General features: G+C 36.3%; 3 protein-coding genes across 3 annotated transcripts; 2 read left to right on the top strand and 1 right to left on the bottom strand.

The window, feature by feature from the left end:
- Window positions 1-31: 31 nt before the first annotated feature.
- On the bottom strand, window positions 32-2,798 carry LOC117917615 (ABC transporter G family member 17-like). The gene is made up of 3 exons (XM_034833941.1): window positions 2,316-2,798; window positions 1,114-1,826; window positions 32-1,013 (listed from the first exon to the last, which is right to left on the bottom strand). Exons 1-3 carry the CDS (start codon window positions 2,796-2,798, stop codon window positions 32-34), a joined length of 2,178 nt encoding a protein of 725 aa, XP_034689832.1.
- A 2,739-nt stretch (window positions 2,799-5,537) lies between these two features.
- LOC117917332 (uncharacterized protein At4g37920) lies at window positions 5,538-10,582 on the top strand. Its single transcript, XM_034833573.1, has 6 exons — window positions 5,538-5,806; window positions 6,477-6,754; window positions 7,124-7,289; window positions 8,900-9,144; window positions 9,879-10,066; window positions 10,152-10,582. Exons 1-6 carry the CDS (start codon window positions 5,593-5,595, stop codon window positions 10,354-10,356), a joined length of 1,296 nt encoding a protein of 431 aa, XP_034689464.1. The 5' UTR covers window positions 5,538-5,592; the 3' UTR covers window positions 10,357-10,582.
- A 1,017-nt stretch (window positions 10,583-11,599) lies between these two features.
- On the top strand, window positions 11,600-16,386 carry LOC117918633 (heat shock 70 kDa protein, mitochondrial-like). The gene is made up of 6 exons (XM_034835422.1): window positions 11,600-11,727; window positions 13,205-13,281; window positions 13,364-13,442; window positions 13,564-14,130; window positions 14,210-14,830; window positions 15,479-16,386. The coding sequence occupies exons 1-6, from the start codon at window positions 11,653-11,655 to the stop codon at window positions 16,106-16,108; spliced, it is 2,049 nt and encodes a 682-aa protein (XP_034691313.1). The 5' UTR covers window positions 11,600-11,652; the 3' UTR covers window positions 16,109-16,386.
- The last annotated feature ends 457 nt before the right edge of the window (window positions 16,387-16,843 follow it).

Below are 16,843 nucleotides of genomic sequence, written 5' to 3'. Positions count from 1 at the left end.
GAGCAGATTAATTCATGGTCCTCTAAGATGTCTATGTCCTCTGGTTCTTGGATGCAAAACGGAGGACTACGTAAAACAAAACCCTATATAGAACAGCCCAACCCAACATTATGAAGACCTTCTTCCACTTATCAAATTCAACAGTAGAGACATTCAGCTGATTTAAGATGTCGTTCCCAGTGATATTTTGTCCATATGGGTTTACACCGAAAGTATCATTGGTCTGATATTGGTTCATTAGGAGGCCTTCATAAGGATACGTCATTGTCGAGAACTTATTCATCCACTTCCAGTAGCTTGGGATATCCTGGCCGTTCAAGAAGTACCCACAAAACAAGAAGAAGAGAGCTGTGAAAGCGATGACTGCAGCATAACCCAGTATGTAATTTGGCACCACTGAGCTCACAAACACCACAAATGAGTTGGTGGAGAGGAGGGACATGTATAGGACGAGCAAAAAGTAGAGGAAAGGTCCTCGGAGTCCGAGGGCAAACCAAACAATTCCTGCATACACACCAGCCTGCACCGCGAAGAAAGGAAGGTAAGTGATGAGGCCAGCAATGGTGTAAGTGGAGGCTCTATAGGCGTTGTGACCAGTCTCCCGGACGAAGATGAAGCGCTCCTGGATGAAAGCTGGGACAGCGTCATTGGAAGAGAAAAAAAAGAGACAGACAGTGAAGATGAAGAAGCTGAGGCGACTTGTAATTCCTTGAATGTCTGCTTTAGGTCTCGTGAACATGGTGGCCATCATAAAGCCCATGACTGTGAGGACTAATAGCCTAGAGAGGAAAAGCTCAGGAGTCCTTCTGATGTTAATGAAGTTGCGGCGCATTAGAATCCAAATCTCATCCAAGAAGGAATTAGCAAATTTTGGGCCAAGATGCTGGTTTGATGCCGCCTTTGGAGCTATGTTGGGAGTGAGGTAGTCACTTTCATTGACGGTGTAGTCGCTGCTATGAGGTGTAGGAGTTCCTTCAAGGATATCATTGGAGAAGGTGTAGCCAGGGGATGCACTGCACATACGCATACCGATTGATCAGGCGCTCAATATCAAAATAAAACGATTCACACCTAAAAATTAAGTTATCCAGAATTGATTGATCCATAGTTTACCTCATTGGATTCTTTTTCCTGTCAGTTCTTTGACGAGAAGGTGTGAACCTCAGTGTTTGCACAATTCCACTGTGGCTAGCGCTCCATGACCTAGAGGAATTATAAGGGCTTCTCAAACTGTGATCAAAATCTGTGGCACTCCTCTGAGAGCCAGCTTGCAAGGGAAGGCGCCTTCCTTCCACCAGAGGACTGGCATGATGATGAAGTGGAGTCGGTGTTGGAGGGACTGTTGACATCGACACTTCCTCTTCAGATAATGGAGGAGGTTTCAGACCAGTACGAACAAATGCAGCTAGTACCTCAACTCCATGCTCAGACTGGTTGTACTCCTGTATCACATCAATAAGGTATTCTACGGGGTTTTCCCCCTTGGGGACTTTGCGGTCCATCCCACGGAGATGGTGGCCAACGTCCTTTGGCGAACCTTGGAACATGAGTTGACCTTTAGCTAAGACGATGAGATGGTCAAGGAGCAACAGAATTCGGGATGAGGGTTGGTGGATAGTGAGAATTACAGTGCTTCCAGCACGAGCAATATCGTGCACTTTCTCAATTACACTGTAAGCGCTGCTAGAGTCTAGACCTGAAGTGGGCTCGTCCAGAAAAAGTAGTGAAGGTCCATGGATGATGTCCACACCAATTGAGACCCTGCGACGCTCTCCACCTGATACTCCCCGAACCCCTTCATCACCTATATATGTGTTCCGTGATGACTACAATCAAAGCCATCATTGAAAGGATTAGAGAACAAACATAAAAATTTAGGTGTAGAATATTTATGTCCTTTTAATTTAATAGTGAGTTGAAGCCAACTTATCAAATTGAAGTCATCCTAGAAATTTTATTCAAGTTGTTAGATCTTGTATGGGTCATTAACTCTGTATTATGCCATCAGTTAAAATTAGAAAGGATCGTTTTGGATGTTGTAAGATTCTACTTGCTCTATATAAGGTGTAATGATCCGTTAGTCGGCTTTAAATTTGAAGGACCCTCACAGTTTTAATACATGTGTACATAATTAAGAGGAGCTTGTATATATATAGCAAATGTTTTCCTATATCCGTTGCAGGGATATCACAAAAGGAATATTAAGAAGATTTTTAGTGGCCAACCCAATCCATTCTAGGTCAGATTGAGCAGCAAATGGAAATGCTGATTAAGGTTTCTAGAAGCATGTAAAGAAGTAGGGCGAGGTCACTTACTGTCAAACCAAGCTGCTCAATAAGCTTCTCCACACGTAGCTTTTTATCCATCCATGAGAGAGGCCCCAGCCTAAAATCAGCAGCAAACATGAGAGTCTCATAAACAGTCAGCATGGGAAACAGCAGATCCTCCTGCATTATATATGCTGAAGTCCTCTTGATCAAGCTGGGGCTTATCTCCATCCCATCCAAGGATACCCCACCTTTGAGACTCCCGCTCGAGATGCGTCCAGCCAATCCATCCAGGAAGGTAGATTTCCCAGCGCCACTTGGACCCATGACTCCAGTGATAGACCCCTTTGGTGCATACCCAGAAATCATGTGCAACAAGTCCACTTCCTGACTCACCCATTTCCCTTCAATTTTTTCCTTCTTTTTCACAGTGTATGTAAGATTAGAGAACTCTAGCCCTCCCGTTAAGCTCACAGGCTTCCCTATGCTGACCATCACTGCATCGCGGCGGTGACCTTTGGTATAAGCCATTTGAGAGAGAAGTACAAAAAAAAAAAAGAGTATGAGATGAGGATTTTGAGAGAGTTTACAACATAGAGAGAAATCTGGGAGATGTTAGTTACTGTTTTTTGGGTCTCCCAGCTTGCGACTGTCAGTCTGAAGGGGAATTAAAAGGAAGGAAAATTTTGAGAAAAGGAATTATACAGCTGGTGAGGGTGTAGAGAGAGGAGGGGCTACCAAAGTTGTTTAAAAGGCTGTCTTCCTTGAACAATCCGATTCCAGTTGTTTTGATCGAAAAAGAAGAAATTCCTTCTTGTTTTCTTCATCTCTGATTTGATTTTAGCATCCGTTCCCTACTAAACCATTTGTTTGGATGGACAGTGTCTGCTTGCTTCTCATGCTATAGCTTTCCATATAGATTTCAACAATCATTTTGTTAGAAAAATATTGGCAATTGAGCTGAAAATGAAATGCCCACCCTTGTCTTTCTCTTGTTTCAGAGCCGATATCTAAAGTCATTTACAGGATTGTTTTGTCATAAAATTGAAGAAATCCTATGTCACTGCCGATCCTTAGCATGCCAACACTCTCGACGTAGCTTTCCAAGCCTATAACATAAATATTTGTACCACCCATTTCTTTTGTTTTTTTAAGGCGGCAGAATTTTGGGTTCCACAGAAATGGAGGAGGGAAAAACGATAGGTCGAGCTTTACATGGCCATATAGCACTGGACGTAAGGAATTGCCAGTTTGATCCACGAGAACGCTTTTCAAATAGTACATAAAAAATAAATCGCATTTATCTGAAACATAACAGAACCTGTGCTGCCCAAAGCCAAATCTATCTAAATATTTTTTTGTTCCTCATGCTTGGGTTAAAATCAACCTACGGTTGGGGTAGAGAAAAATGTATAAATTAAGTTTTGGTTGGTCAAATTGAGCGTGTTACATCAATTAATTAATCAAGTCAAAACTCGAGTTGAGTTGAATTAAATTGGATTGCACTAAGGAAAAATAAAATAAAATATAATGTATTAGCGAGCCAAAAAGAGGTTAGCTAGTGAAAGTTTATATTTTACTATGTACAAAATAAACCATTTATATTCTTTTCATTAACATCTTTTTCATCAATGTAATACAATAATTTGGTACATTTTCATATAAGATAAATTATTTAATTTTAATAGATAAGAAGTTAGTATATCTATTTTTATAGAAAAGAAACAATTGAAGTATTAATTAAATTCTTGAAAGTAAATGAAGTTAAAATATCATAGTTAAATACGATGGTATGAAATGTAATTATTTATGATATATGATTATTAAGTACTTGATTTCGATTTGGATTACTTGATGTCCCAAGCCAAATACATTTTAGGTTCATTTTTTTTTTTTCCTAAACTCAACCAAAATTATAAAAAGGGTGCCCAAACTTGCTCAAAATCAGGTTGTGTTAGGTTAAACCCAACTAAGTCACACCCCAATCTAAACTTGTGTGTTATTGTTTATAATTTAATCATTTAAAAAAAACAATTTTGAAAATCATAAAAATCATATAAATATACATGTTTTGTAAAATATTCTTGAAATAATTTCAAAATTGATCCAACTATCTTGTATGTGACTTGACCTTAAATATTTTCTTGTAGTATAGAAGTAATGGATCATTTATCTGACATCCACTAGTTTTCTTGTATCAATTAGAAAGCATAATATGTCCATATATGGTCGATAACATCAAAATTATATAGAATTAAAACATAAATCTTAGTAAATTTATGAAATATTAATTAAAAAGAACTTTAATATATCATCTTATAATTTTACTAAGAGTCCTTGTTTTAGTTTTTGAGACTCATTGCTACATCACATATGGTAGTATAACTCATGCAACTTTTAATAAACATATTCGACTAACGAGTTACGAACATATTTTAACATTATAATAAAATTATAAATCATACATCTTAAGTAGCAATCTTTAGAGGATACATATAGAATACCAAATAGTTTTTTTATATTGAAAAGTGTGATCAATCAAGTTGTATCACGTATATGCTTAGGTTTCATCATTTTATGCCCGTTTATTTATATCTCGGTCTTATTCATTTATACCTTAGTTTTATTTTTTATACTTGATTATATTTGCTTTGTATCTTAATCTAATTCATTTATATTTTAGTATCATTTTTAACTTAGTCACATTATTTATACTCGTTGTTTCATATCTTGATTTCATTTATATATATCTTAATCTTGATCATATTATTTATATATTGATTCTATTATTTATATCTTCATTTGTTGACCTAAATTTTGTTATGCCTTTTCAAAAAAATAATCTCTAAAAAGAATAAGTATGTTATTTATAAAAATATTTTCAAATTTATGACAGTAAAATAGGAATTTATATTTTCAATAAAAACTTTAATGAATTTTGAATACAATTTTAAATTTTTGAATTTATATCAAATTTGTTTTTTAAATGATGTAACTACAAATTTCTACCATGGATTAGAAACAAATATTTTTATTTGTCATAAATCTTAAATTATTTTCATAGCTACAAATTTCGACAAAGATTTTTTTTAAAGAAAAAAATGATACATATATATATATATATATATATATATATATATATATATAAATTGAAAATCATTTGAATGTTTTTGAGGTTTGAATATATATTGAGAGATATTTTTATTGTTCTAAATATTGTTACGAATGATATGAAGTTGATAATGTATGCATATATTTGAAGTTTTGCTTTGGATTTAATGTGGCCTGCGAAGCTCGTCGGTGCTCTGCTCCAGGCAAAGGCATCATGAGTAATTTGTTAGGGTTTAAGCTATTACTCTGCAACACCACCAAACCCTCTGTCTTGAACCAAAACCTCTTCTCAGCTTCTATTCTACTTCCCTCAATATCATCTCCCCCCCTTTTCCTGCCTTCCAAACAATCCGATTCCCTCACACCAAACAGTAGAACAAGAAAAGGAAGAGCAACTTCTGATGCTGTACTCTCCAATTTCCGTGCCAGTAAGCATTACTCTCCGGCTTTGCTTTTTGTAGATTTTCTTTCACTGCTTGGTTTCTTTGGGAATTTTTGTTTCCTAGGTCGTTCCCTTTGATTCTCCGTGTAGTTGCTGAGAATGATGAGAAAAGGAAAAGAAAATGAAAGTTTTCAAAGCCAGGAAAAAAATGAAAATATGACGCGTTTGAGTCAAATTGTTGCATTGAGGTTGTTTTGAAGGTCGTAAGAAAGTCAAAATATAAGGTCTGGAGCTTCAATTTCTTGTGTTTTCCTTGCTTACATCAGTAACTGAATGAAGCATAATTAATTGTCTTGAATGTTCCTGTATATTCTTCTTAAGCTTCGTGTGGTTACTGGAAAAAAAAGTCTCGGACGAAAAAAAAAGTTCAATTGTATGAGGCTAAAATTCTTTGTTACCTGATGCCCTGGAAAACAAAAGCTCAATTACTTATTGACGAGCTTAATAAAACTGTGTGACTGAGGTGCGAGATTCTGTTTTTTGTTATCGGAAATAACATAAAGCACAGGATTCAGAAATGATTTTTTTCTATTCCTTTTCCCTATTTTCTGAGCATTCAAATGAAGGATAACTGCCTGAGTTTGTTTGCCCCTTTTGTATCCATTTATGGTACTGTTGCTTGTGTTATTCATGGTCTCTGAAAGAACGGTGTTCAGATTCTACAGCAAACAGTATAGATGCTGCTGAAGTAGCAGAGCAAGTTGAGGTGGAAGTGGCCCAGGGTTACACAATCACCCAATTTTGTGATAAGATTATTGATGTATTCGTAAATGAGAAACCCAAGTCGAAGGAATGGCGGAAGTATTTGGTGTTCAGAGAAGAGTGGAACAAGTATAGGGAAGCTTTCTACAATCGGTGTCAAACACGGGCTTATGCAGAAACTGACCCAGTTATGAAGAAAAAGTTGATCGAGTTAGGGAGAAAAGTGAAGAAGGTAACTATGGTCTCATTTTTTTTTTCTTTTTGTTCAAATATTTATGTTTAAGATATATTTTGTTGCATAGAGAACTAGGGGAAAGCAAAATAAATTAGTATATCGAATCTTATGTTTTTTGTTCTTTTAGTTTTGGCAAAATGAAAGACTCTTGTCTACTTAGAAAACAGTTATATTGGGATCTCTTGACTCATTAGTGGAGGTTTTCATTTTTCCCTGATAATGAAATCTATGATCCAATGTTTTATGTTAATTCTTTTATTCCCTTTATTCCGTTAACAACCAAAGAGAGCATTGTGATTGAACATAGATACCTTTTTTGGGTTTAGAGATTTTCTTCTTCTGTTTGATCAGGAGTGAGCATTGCAGATTGATGATGAAATGGAAAGACATACTGAGCTTCTAAAGGAGGTTCAGAGCAGCCCAATGGATGTTAATGCAATTGTTGTGAGGCGGCGCAAGGACTTCACTGGAGAGTTTTTTCGTCACCTATCTTTACTTTCAGAAACCTATGACAGTTTGGAGGATCGTGATGGTAATATATTGAGCATTTTATACAACCATTTTGATTTTGGATTGGTTTGATGAATCAGGATGGATAAATTATTCTAAACTGTATGCCTAGTGAGATTGCCTGACCATTTTGATACAAATAATAGAACAGTACGTCATATTCTGTGAAAATTTTGTTGACTTTAGAAAGCATTTTGTGGTAAATAATTTTGGGCTCCATTTGGATCTTGGAAAGTTTGAGAGAATATATGAAAACAAAGGGGAAAAAATAGAAAGAAAGAGAAAAGTGAAGGAGAATAAAACATATATGTAAACATAATAAAAAAATTTCACATGCTTCTTCAAATTTGTTTTTCTTCTTTTCTCTCCTATATAAGAATGAAGAATTTCACGTATATACATTTCTAAATAATTTTTGTTATATTTGATTTTCTTTTGTATTTTCTGTGATAAACACAACAAGAGATTTTGGATTCCTTCCTACTTTTTCTCCTTATTACTCTCCACGGTCCAAATAGAGACTTAATATGGATGCTTTATTTATTTATTTATTTTGAAAGGAAAAAGATTAATGAAGAATTGTTGGCCCTTGTATTCATATATGCAAGTAGGTACTATGATGGTCAATCATTTTAAGGTTGTTTGGATGACTGATGCAAATTGACTTACTCCATTATGTTGTTCAAACACACACTGCTTCTCTAAAACAAACGCAAAAATGGGATCAGCAGATTGTAAAATGCCCTTTGTTTTAAGCAGGTGCTAAGAATTGCATCAAGTTTTGGTTTGAATGCTCATAAAAAAAAAGGTTAAATTTATTTCAAATCCTATTGAAACACAGTAGACTCATTCAATTCCATGTAATGTCAAACTAGTTTATTTGATATGAACAACCAATTTGTATGGGATGAGAGGATGTATGAAATCTGCCTAATATTTGTTGAGTAGCTAGGCAAAAATTAATTTGGAATTTTATGATCCTCATGCTTTTGACACTGGAAAAAACTGAGTTTCTTAATTTTCACTAGATTCATTAAATCATGTTTGTCCATTCACAAAGAAATGTACATCCTTTTTTGGATTATCCATTTTTAAATGGATATGGACCCCCAACTTACATTAATTTATAGCATCAGAATGCATTCAATTTTGCCCTTAGGGATACTTTTAGAGTTGGTGGTGAGAAAGTTTAAATTTTCCACTCCATACTCATTTAAGAAAAGAGCTTTAGTATTATTTAGCTTGGCATCTGTGTTTTTTATGCATCATCATGTCAAAATTTTCCCCTCTTTTATTCATATCATCAATACTTCACCCCTCTAGTCCATTTTTAACAAAATTCCCTCTAATATTCTGTTTGACTAGTTTTCTCTCAATTTCTTTCTCCCTCTGTTTTTTCTTTTACATATTATACTTATTCTGTTAATGATTCATATCCTGGCACTTGAAAATGTTTATAATGACAAATTTTGTCTCTAATTAAAAAAGATCACAATGATATATGATTTCAATAACCTTCTACGATAGGCCTTCTCTGATGCTTAGTCAGGACGCTTTCAAAAGCAAAAAAATAATAATATAGCTTACTCCAGATCTGGCTATCTTACATGATTCTACAATTTGTATGGGCAGCGATGGCCAGGCTTGGAGCTAGATGCTTGTCTGCAGTCTCTGCATACGATAACACACTGGAGATTGTGGAAACTTTAGATGTTGCCCAGGCTAAATTTGATGATATCCTCAACTCTCCTTCAATAGATGTGGCATGTGAAAAGATTAAGAGCCTTGCCAAGGCAAAGGAACTTGATTCTTCATTGATCCTGTTGATAAATAGTGCTTGGTCTGCAGCAAAGGAGTCCACTACCATGAAGAATGAGGTAAGGATGGGAAACTCATGTTACTCATGTTCTCCTTTGATGGACTCTAATGATTCATCTTTTAACTAAATCTTTCTAATCTGGCTTCTGAAGATGCAGAAGCAAAGTGACAAAATCTAACATGCAGATTCAAACTAAGTAGGTTTTTCATAAAAAATGAAAAAGGTCACTAGCTTGACAAATCTATTCATTCTCTTCTCAATTCCTCATGTAGGATTGCTATCGTACATTTTGAAAGTTAACTATGTTTCTGTTGTACATACTCATTTCAAATGTCATCCTCACTCACTAAGAAGCTCGTAAACCACAATGGACTAACTCATTTTCAGGAGACAGATGAATGCCCCTATAAAATAATACAACTTTGTGCACATCTATTTGACAGATTACAGTGTAATTGTATAAGGGTCAAGACCTGCTTTCATTGGAGAATCTTCCATTGCATTGTGGACCAAGTCATGCTAGCATTCCCTTTGCCTAGGATCATCAAGCTGTGTACTTTCCTGTGCTCAAAATTGAGATTTGTATTTATCTTTTATCATTTTGGTTAAATGTAAAGGTACAGGTTGAATTACAAATTTGATTTATACAGGCATTTGAAACATATGAAAATGCTTGAGTTCAGCCATTTAGAGATATAAATTCCCAATCTTCTTCCAAAGCCTAAATTTGTGCAACTGGAACTTTGGCTTTTTAATTGTCATCCTCTTCTGATCTTAAACATTTAATTGCAGGTCAAAGACATCATGTATCATCTGTACAAAGCCACAAAGAGCAGTCTCAGAAGCATTGCACCAAAAGAAATAAAGCTACTCAAGCATTTGTTGAACATCACAGATCCTGAAGAGCGATTCTCAGCATTGGCTAGTGCTTTCTCCCCTGGAGATGACCGTGAAGCCAAGGATCCCAATGCTTTATACACGTAAGAGAGCTTTATTTCTTCTGCAGGTTACAATAAAATCTTTTCCTAGATTGTAAGTTGATTGTCTTTCTCTATGGTGGAGCAGTACTCCAAAGGAACTACATAAATGGATCAAGATCATGCTTGATGCTTACCATCTAAATAAAGAAGAAACCGACATTAGAGAAGCGAGGCAGATGACTGAACCTGTGGTTATCCAGAGGCTCTTCATCCTCAAGGAAACGATCGAAGAGGAATACTTGGAACGAGGCATTAAAACAGAACAGGAGACTAAATCAGAGGAGCAGTGAAGCATCACTAGCTGTGTATTATCAGCTGTTATATCATTCAGAAATGAAACTTGTAGTTCTGTGATCAACTTTGAACTCCACAACTCTACACATCTGTGCCCTCTATAGGAGGGAACAAGAATTTTGTACACTTTTTAACCCTGATTTAGAAATATTTAATTTGATCCCGAATTGGGTTGAATTTCAAAAGTACTCAATTCAATGTCATCTCAATTTTTGGCTCCAATTTAGTGAATAGTTTAAATTCAAATTGGATGATAATTTTAATTTTTTTTTTTTGTATTTAATCAAATATTCAAAATATAAATAATTTACAACTCGAATTACCTCAAATAAAAAACTTCTCTTAGGTGGTGTTTTTTTTTTGGTTTTTTACTGAAAGCAATTTAGTTTTAGAATTTAGGTTGTTTGTTTTTGTATTTTTTCATAATTTATTATAAATTTTTTACTAAATAAAAAAAAGTCAAAATATGTAACTTTTTTTAAATAAAAAAAATAATATATTAATTTTTTTTTTACTTTTTAATATTTAATAAAAATAAAATACTATAAAAACAAATAACCTAATATTTAATACTATCAAATATCAGGATTCTATTTAGAATTAAGTAAAAAAACAAACAACTTGGTATTCAAATAATCCATAATTGTTTGGCACGTCATCTTCTTATCTCTTCCTTATAAAATTGAATGTCGCGCTGGTTACCGAACATCCATCTGAATACGGGGAAAAAGGGCTTATCAGGAGTTGTCCAATTCTAGTAGCGCAAAAAATGGAAATACACCACAGCACAGGGGCACCCGGGAAAAAAGATTTTGTGTAAAGGGCTAAAAAAAGTAATATACTAGCGGTCAGTGACTTGACACTTGTCAATATCTGGTTTGCACGTTCTTGAATTTTTAATTACTTTCAAGCCAATGGGCTCTGCTTTCTACAGTCCTATAGCAAAGCCCAAACACTCTCTTATAAGTCAAATATCGCCCCTTAACTTATACCCCAAGAAGCCTAAATGCATCCTATTTTACGATTTTACCCTCCTCACACCATCCAACAACCCACACATCATATCGTAATTCCCCAAAATATATAGGGCTCTATCTGACATTCTAGCCAGAAAAAAGAAAGAAATTCGGTTGGGCCTTGCTGCTGGATTTTCTAGAACCTACGAATCTGAAAGCCCAATTCGTTTCAGGTAAAACCCTCACGTCTCAACTGGTCTTTCTCTCCCTATAAAGGCCAAAACCCTAACGTAAAACCCTAAAGATCTGTTGTTGCTTTTCTCAGGAATATCGATCATGGCCACTTCGGTGCTTCTCAGGTGTTTGAAGCGTCGTGATCTTCAGTCCTCTTCTCTAGCGGCTTACAGATCTGTAAGCTTTCTCTTTCCTTATTGTGATTGGGGTAGTTGTCATTCATTGATTTGAGGATTATATTGTTGTTCGTTTGATTATTCTGATGATGATCTAAGAGTCTTGTTTGTTCATTTTTATGTGTTGTTCCATGAAACATGGAAAATGTAAAGAAAATGAATATTTGAATCTCGTGTTCTATACGCATGTTTTGTGAAACCTGGGAAATTGATATCAAGGGAGCTCAGTAAGATTTTTGCTTTCTGTGGCTGTTATGGTGAAAATGGAGGAAAGGAAAGAGAAAATCTTACCTCTTGTTTGCTCTCCGCTGTTTTGACTCCTATAAGAAACGTATGAACGTCTAAAGTAATCTAAGCAGGGTAGTTGTAATAGGCTTAGTTGAGTGGAGTTTCCATTTTCCATTTCTGTTTGCTGTTTCTTCAATGATAAAAATGCTAGAAAATATTCAAAATATTGTCATTTCTTTTTGTTGTCCCATAGTTCCTTAGCAATTAAACTGAGCTAAAGGGAAAGAGAAACCCCGTGAGACAGGAAAAGAGAGGCTCTGATCTCCTGTTGTATGGAAAGCCCTTCTCTAACCTTTCCAGACCACGGGCAGGTCCAGATCATCGTTTTTATGGGTTTAACCCACATATTTAGTGCAAGTCCACACCTCAACTGTTTTATTTTAACCAGGTTAGCTGGTTGGGTGAGGCTATGTCAGGTTTGTGTTTTCAATAATAACATGTGTGGCTTCCATGCATTCTATTTATTTACCTTTTCTAATGTTTTGTCTCAGATTATTATTGGTATATTCGTGGATTTTTTGGATTAACTGTGTGTTACCTCTCTTCTTATGTCTTCCTTAACAATTTGAAATAAATTAACTTTTTTTCTATTTGAAATCATGTTAAGTGCAAGTATTGCTAGTTTGTTGTAATTTATTTGTAGTGACATTTGACAACTGGAATCCCTTGCACTTCAGTGATTATCAATTGTGGTATCTGTCATCAGGCCCTAGAGTCCTGGCTCAAGTGGCAAAGGGTTAGGGATTGGGGTTTAATTGGGGATGGGGTAGATTTCAGGTTCAGTTCCATATAAAAAGTGAAAAAGAAAAACAATAATAAGATAACTAGAAAAATTACATAAATAAATTGACTATCTTTTGTGTTTCTTTGAAACTAAATCAATTTTTTTAGTAGTTTAAGCATATGGATTTGATAATGTCCTTTATACCTTTTTTTCATTCTTTCTTTTCTTTTTCTCTCTCTCTTTTTTTTTTTAACCTATATGCATTAATTTTAGGGTTTTAATTTGATTTTATTCTTTTTAATGCATGCTAACTTTTCCATAGTCTGCACCTATCTCATTTCATCTGTTGCTCAATCTAATGAAGTTTTACTGGTTGTAGGGACTTGGTTATGATGTTTTCTTGTATGGACTGTTTGATCATATAATATTATCATATATATTGAAACTTAGACTATGTATGTTGCAGTTGACTGGCAATGCAAAGACATCGGTGTCTACATCCCCTGCGGTTCAGAAATGGGCAAGTTATATAAGACCATTCAGGTAATTGGCCCCCCCCCCAACCCGATATCACCATATGCATAAATGTCTCAGGTTTTGCTAATGTATATCTGTTTTGATGCAGCTCAAAGCCTGTTGGGAATGATGTTATTGGTATTGACTTGGGTACAACCAATTCATGTGTTTCAGTCATGGAGGGGAAGGTCAGTGTGTTTTTTTGGGCTTTAATTTAATTGGTTTATTTGTTCTCTATTTCTTTCAAAGAAAAATGTCTCAGTTGCTTTCCATGAATTTTCTCTGATTACTGTGTTGATTATTTTTCAGAATGCTAAGGTGATTGAGAATTCAGAAGGAGCTCGGACTACGCCATCAGTGGTTGCCATAAATCAGAAAGGGGAGCTCATTGTTGGAACCCCAGCTAAACGCCAGGCCGTGACCAATCCAACAAACACTGTCTTTGGAACTAAACGTCTGATTGGGAGGCGATTTGATGACCCTCAGACACAGAAAGAAATGAAGATGGTGCCATTTAAGATAGTCAGAGCTCCCAATGGAGATGCTTGGGTGGAAGCTAATGGGCAGCAGTATTCCCCTAGCCAGATTGGGGCATTTGTACTTACCAAGATGAAAGAAACTGCAGAAGCTTACCTTGGGAAAACTGTGTCTAAAGCTGTTATTACAGTTCCAGCTTATTTTAATGACGCACAAAGACAAGCAACTAAGGATGCTGGGAGGATAGCAGGTTTGGATGTGCAAAGGATTATTAATGAACCAACTGCTGCTGCTCTTTCCTATGGGTTAAATAACAAGGAAGGTCTCATTGCTGTTTTTGATCTTGGCGGTGGAACTTTTGATGTTTCTATTTTGGAAATATCTAATGGCGTGTTTGAGGTAGCGATCTATTGTTGTTCAATGTGATATTATTCTTCTTTCTATGGGCAAATCAACTGATTAACTGTCTGTGTGTCAGGTTAAAGCAACAAATGGAGACACCTTTTTGGGAGGGGAGGACTTTGACAATGCTCTGTTAGAGTTCTTGGTGAGCGAGTTCAAGAGAACTGAAGGAATTGATCTTACAAAGGACAGGCTTGCTCTACAGAGGCTCCGAGAAGCAGCTGAAAAGGCAAAAATAGAACTCTCATCGACATCCCAGACTGATATCAACCTGCCATTCATAACTGCTGATGCTTCTGGTGCAAAACATTTAAATATCACCCTAACCAGGTCAAAGTTTGAGGCTTTGGTGGACAAATTGATTGAGAGAACAAGAAATCCATGCAAGAGTTGTTTGAAGGATGCAGGTATATCAGTCAAGGAGGTTGATGAAGTTCTTCTTGTTGGAGGGATGACCCGTGTTCCTAAGGTACAAGAAGTGGTAGCAGAGATCTTTGGCAAGAGTCCAAGCAAGGGTGTTAACCCTGATGAGGCTGTTGCAATGGGAGCTGCCATTCAAGGTGGTATCCTTCGTGGGGATGTTAAGGAGTTGCTTTTGTTGGATGTAACTCCACTTTCACTTGGTATTGAGACTCTTGGTGGTATTTTCACCAGGCTGATCAACAGAAATACGACTATTCCTACAAAGAAGTCACAGGTTAGTTTTCTGTCTGGAATGTAAATTCTGAATTTGCTTTCAACTAGTCATAGAAACTAGATATTCATACAGGCTAGTTTATATAAGTAGAATCTGTCATCACATGCATTTTCTAGATGCTGAGAAATGAGAGCAACTTGTGGTAGCTTGGTTGCAATTTTTTCAGAGTTGACCTGAAGATATACTCGACTCTCTAGAAGTAAAGAATTAATATTCTAATGGAATTCAATTGAATGTTTATGTTATCTATCATTATATGCTGTTGTATAAAAGTACATGTAGTATAACAATACTTGGTGGCCTCACATTTTAAAATGCTAGAATATATTACTTGTAGTTGTAGCATATGAAGTTCTAGAATTAATTGTGTTAAACTCAGCCGTCACATACTTTTCACTATGCCTGCATGGGGGAAATTTGGTGACTAAATAGGGAGCGTTGAATTCCATTTTTCTTTTTTGAGATATTAGCTGAATTACTAGGATGGCCATGACCTGGTTTTGTGCCAATCAATGAATGGAATTAGTGGCTTTTGACCTGCTCTGCTTAGAAGGTGTTATGTTGAGTGTGCTTGAGAAATTCAGTGCCGTTCTCTTGTGCTGATATATATTTATTTGAATATTGATGGAGTTGAAATCATGGTCTCAGGTTTTCTCTACAGCAGCTGACAACCAGACTCAGGTTGGGGTTAAAGTACTCCAGGGTGAGCGGGAAATGGCAACTGACAATAAGCTCTTGGGTGAGTTTGAGCTCGTTGGCATCCCACCTGCTCCTAGGGGCATGCCACAAATTGAAGTTACATTTGATATTGATGCCAATGGGATTGTTACTGTGTCTGCCAAGGACAAGTCAACTGGTAAAGAACAGCAGATAACTATTCGGTCATCTGGAGGCCTCTCAGATGACGAGATCGAAAAGATGGTTAAGGAGGCTGAGTTGCATGCTCAGAGAGATCAGGAGAGGAAAGCATTGATTGACATTAGAAACAGTGCAGACACGACCATATACAGTATTGAGAAGAGCTTGGATGAGTACAGAGACAAGATTCCAGCTGAGGTCGCAAAAGAGATTGAGACTGCTGTGGCTGATCTGAGAGATGCCATGCAGAAGGAGAATATAGATGAGATCAAGGCAAAGCTTGATGCTGCAAACAAGGCAGTTTCAAAGATTGGACAACATATGTCAGGAGGCTCTGGTGGGGCAGCCTCCGGAGGGTCTGAGGGCAGTACTAGTAGTGACCAAACCCCTGAGGCAGAGTATGAGCAGGCCAAGAAGTAGAGGTTGGCGGTTTTGTATTTAAATTCAGAGGTAGAGCTTACAACAGAACTCATGAAGGAAGAGCAGATGCTCAAATCCATTTTTGTTTGCTTTCATAAGTTACTTTTTAGGAAAGGGCAAGCAGAGACATTTGATTATTACCACAATTAAATATTCTTCCAATAATATTCATGTCATTTCAATGTGTTGCAGAGGCCCTTTTAGTGATATGTTTTACTTGACATCGATTTCTTGTTGAGAAACCTTTTTAATTGATTCCCAATTAGGGTTTGGATTCATTCCTTTCTGTTCCAAATGGTGGGGTTGTTTATGTTGTGCTCGGATTCCTTTGTCATGATTGTGCAAATAAGTTATATAACTTAGCCTTAGCCAAGGGCTTGATGGCCCTAAAATTGTTGGAGCATGGTAGTACATGGCAGCGGGGGGAATGGTTGTACTGCAATGCCTGTTTTGTACTTGGGAAATGGATTGTGTACTAGCCAAGTACTAGGAAGATGCCAAAACAGCATTGCAGATGCCACCTCCCGCGGTCCTACCAGCCGGCCGACGCTCCTTGGCTTATTCGAAGGAGACACGCAAGTCTCATCTAAAACTGATAATTGTGTATCATAGGGGCATTTCCATCTTCCCTTTGCTGCCTAGAATATCAGAGAAATTACACCAAAGCAAATCTCATTCAAGAACTTTCAGAGAAATTCTCAATACAACCTTAGAAATTTCTTGTCTTGACTTCTT

This window comes from Vitis riparia, chromosome 7, assembly GCF_004353265.1.
Source record: "Vitis riparia cultivar Riparia Gloire de Montpellier isolate 1030 chromosome 7, EGFV_Vit.rip_1.0, whole genome shotgun sequence".
Lineage (NCBI taxonomy): Eukaryota > Viridiplantae > Streptophyta > Magnoliopsida > Vitales > Vitaceae > Vitis > Vitis riparia.
Note: the sequence above shows the minus strand (reverse complement) of the source record. Positions and strands in the feature narration are given on the sequence as shown.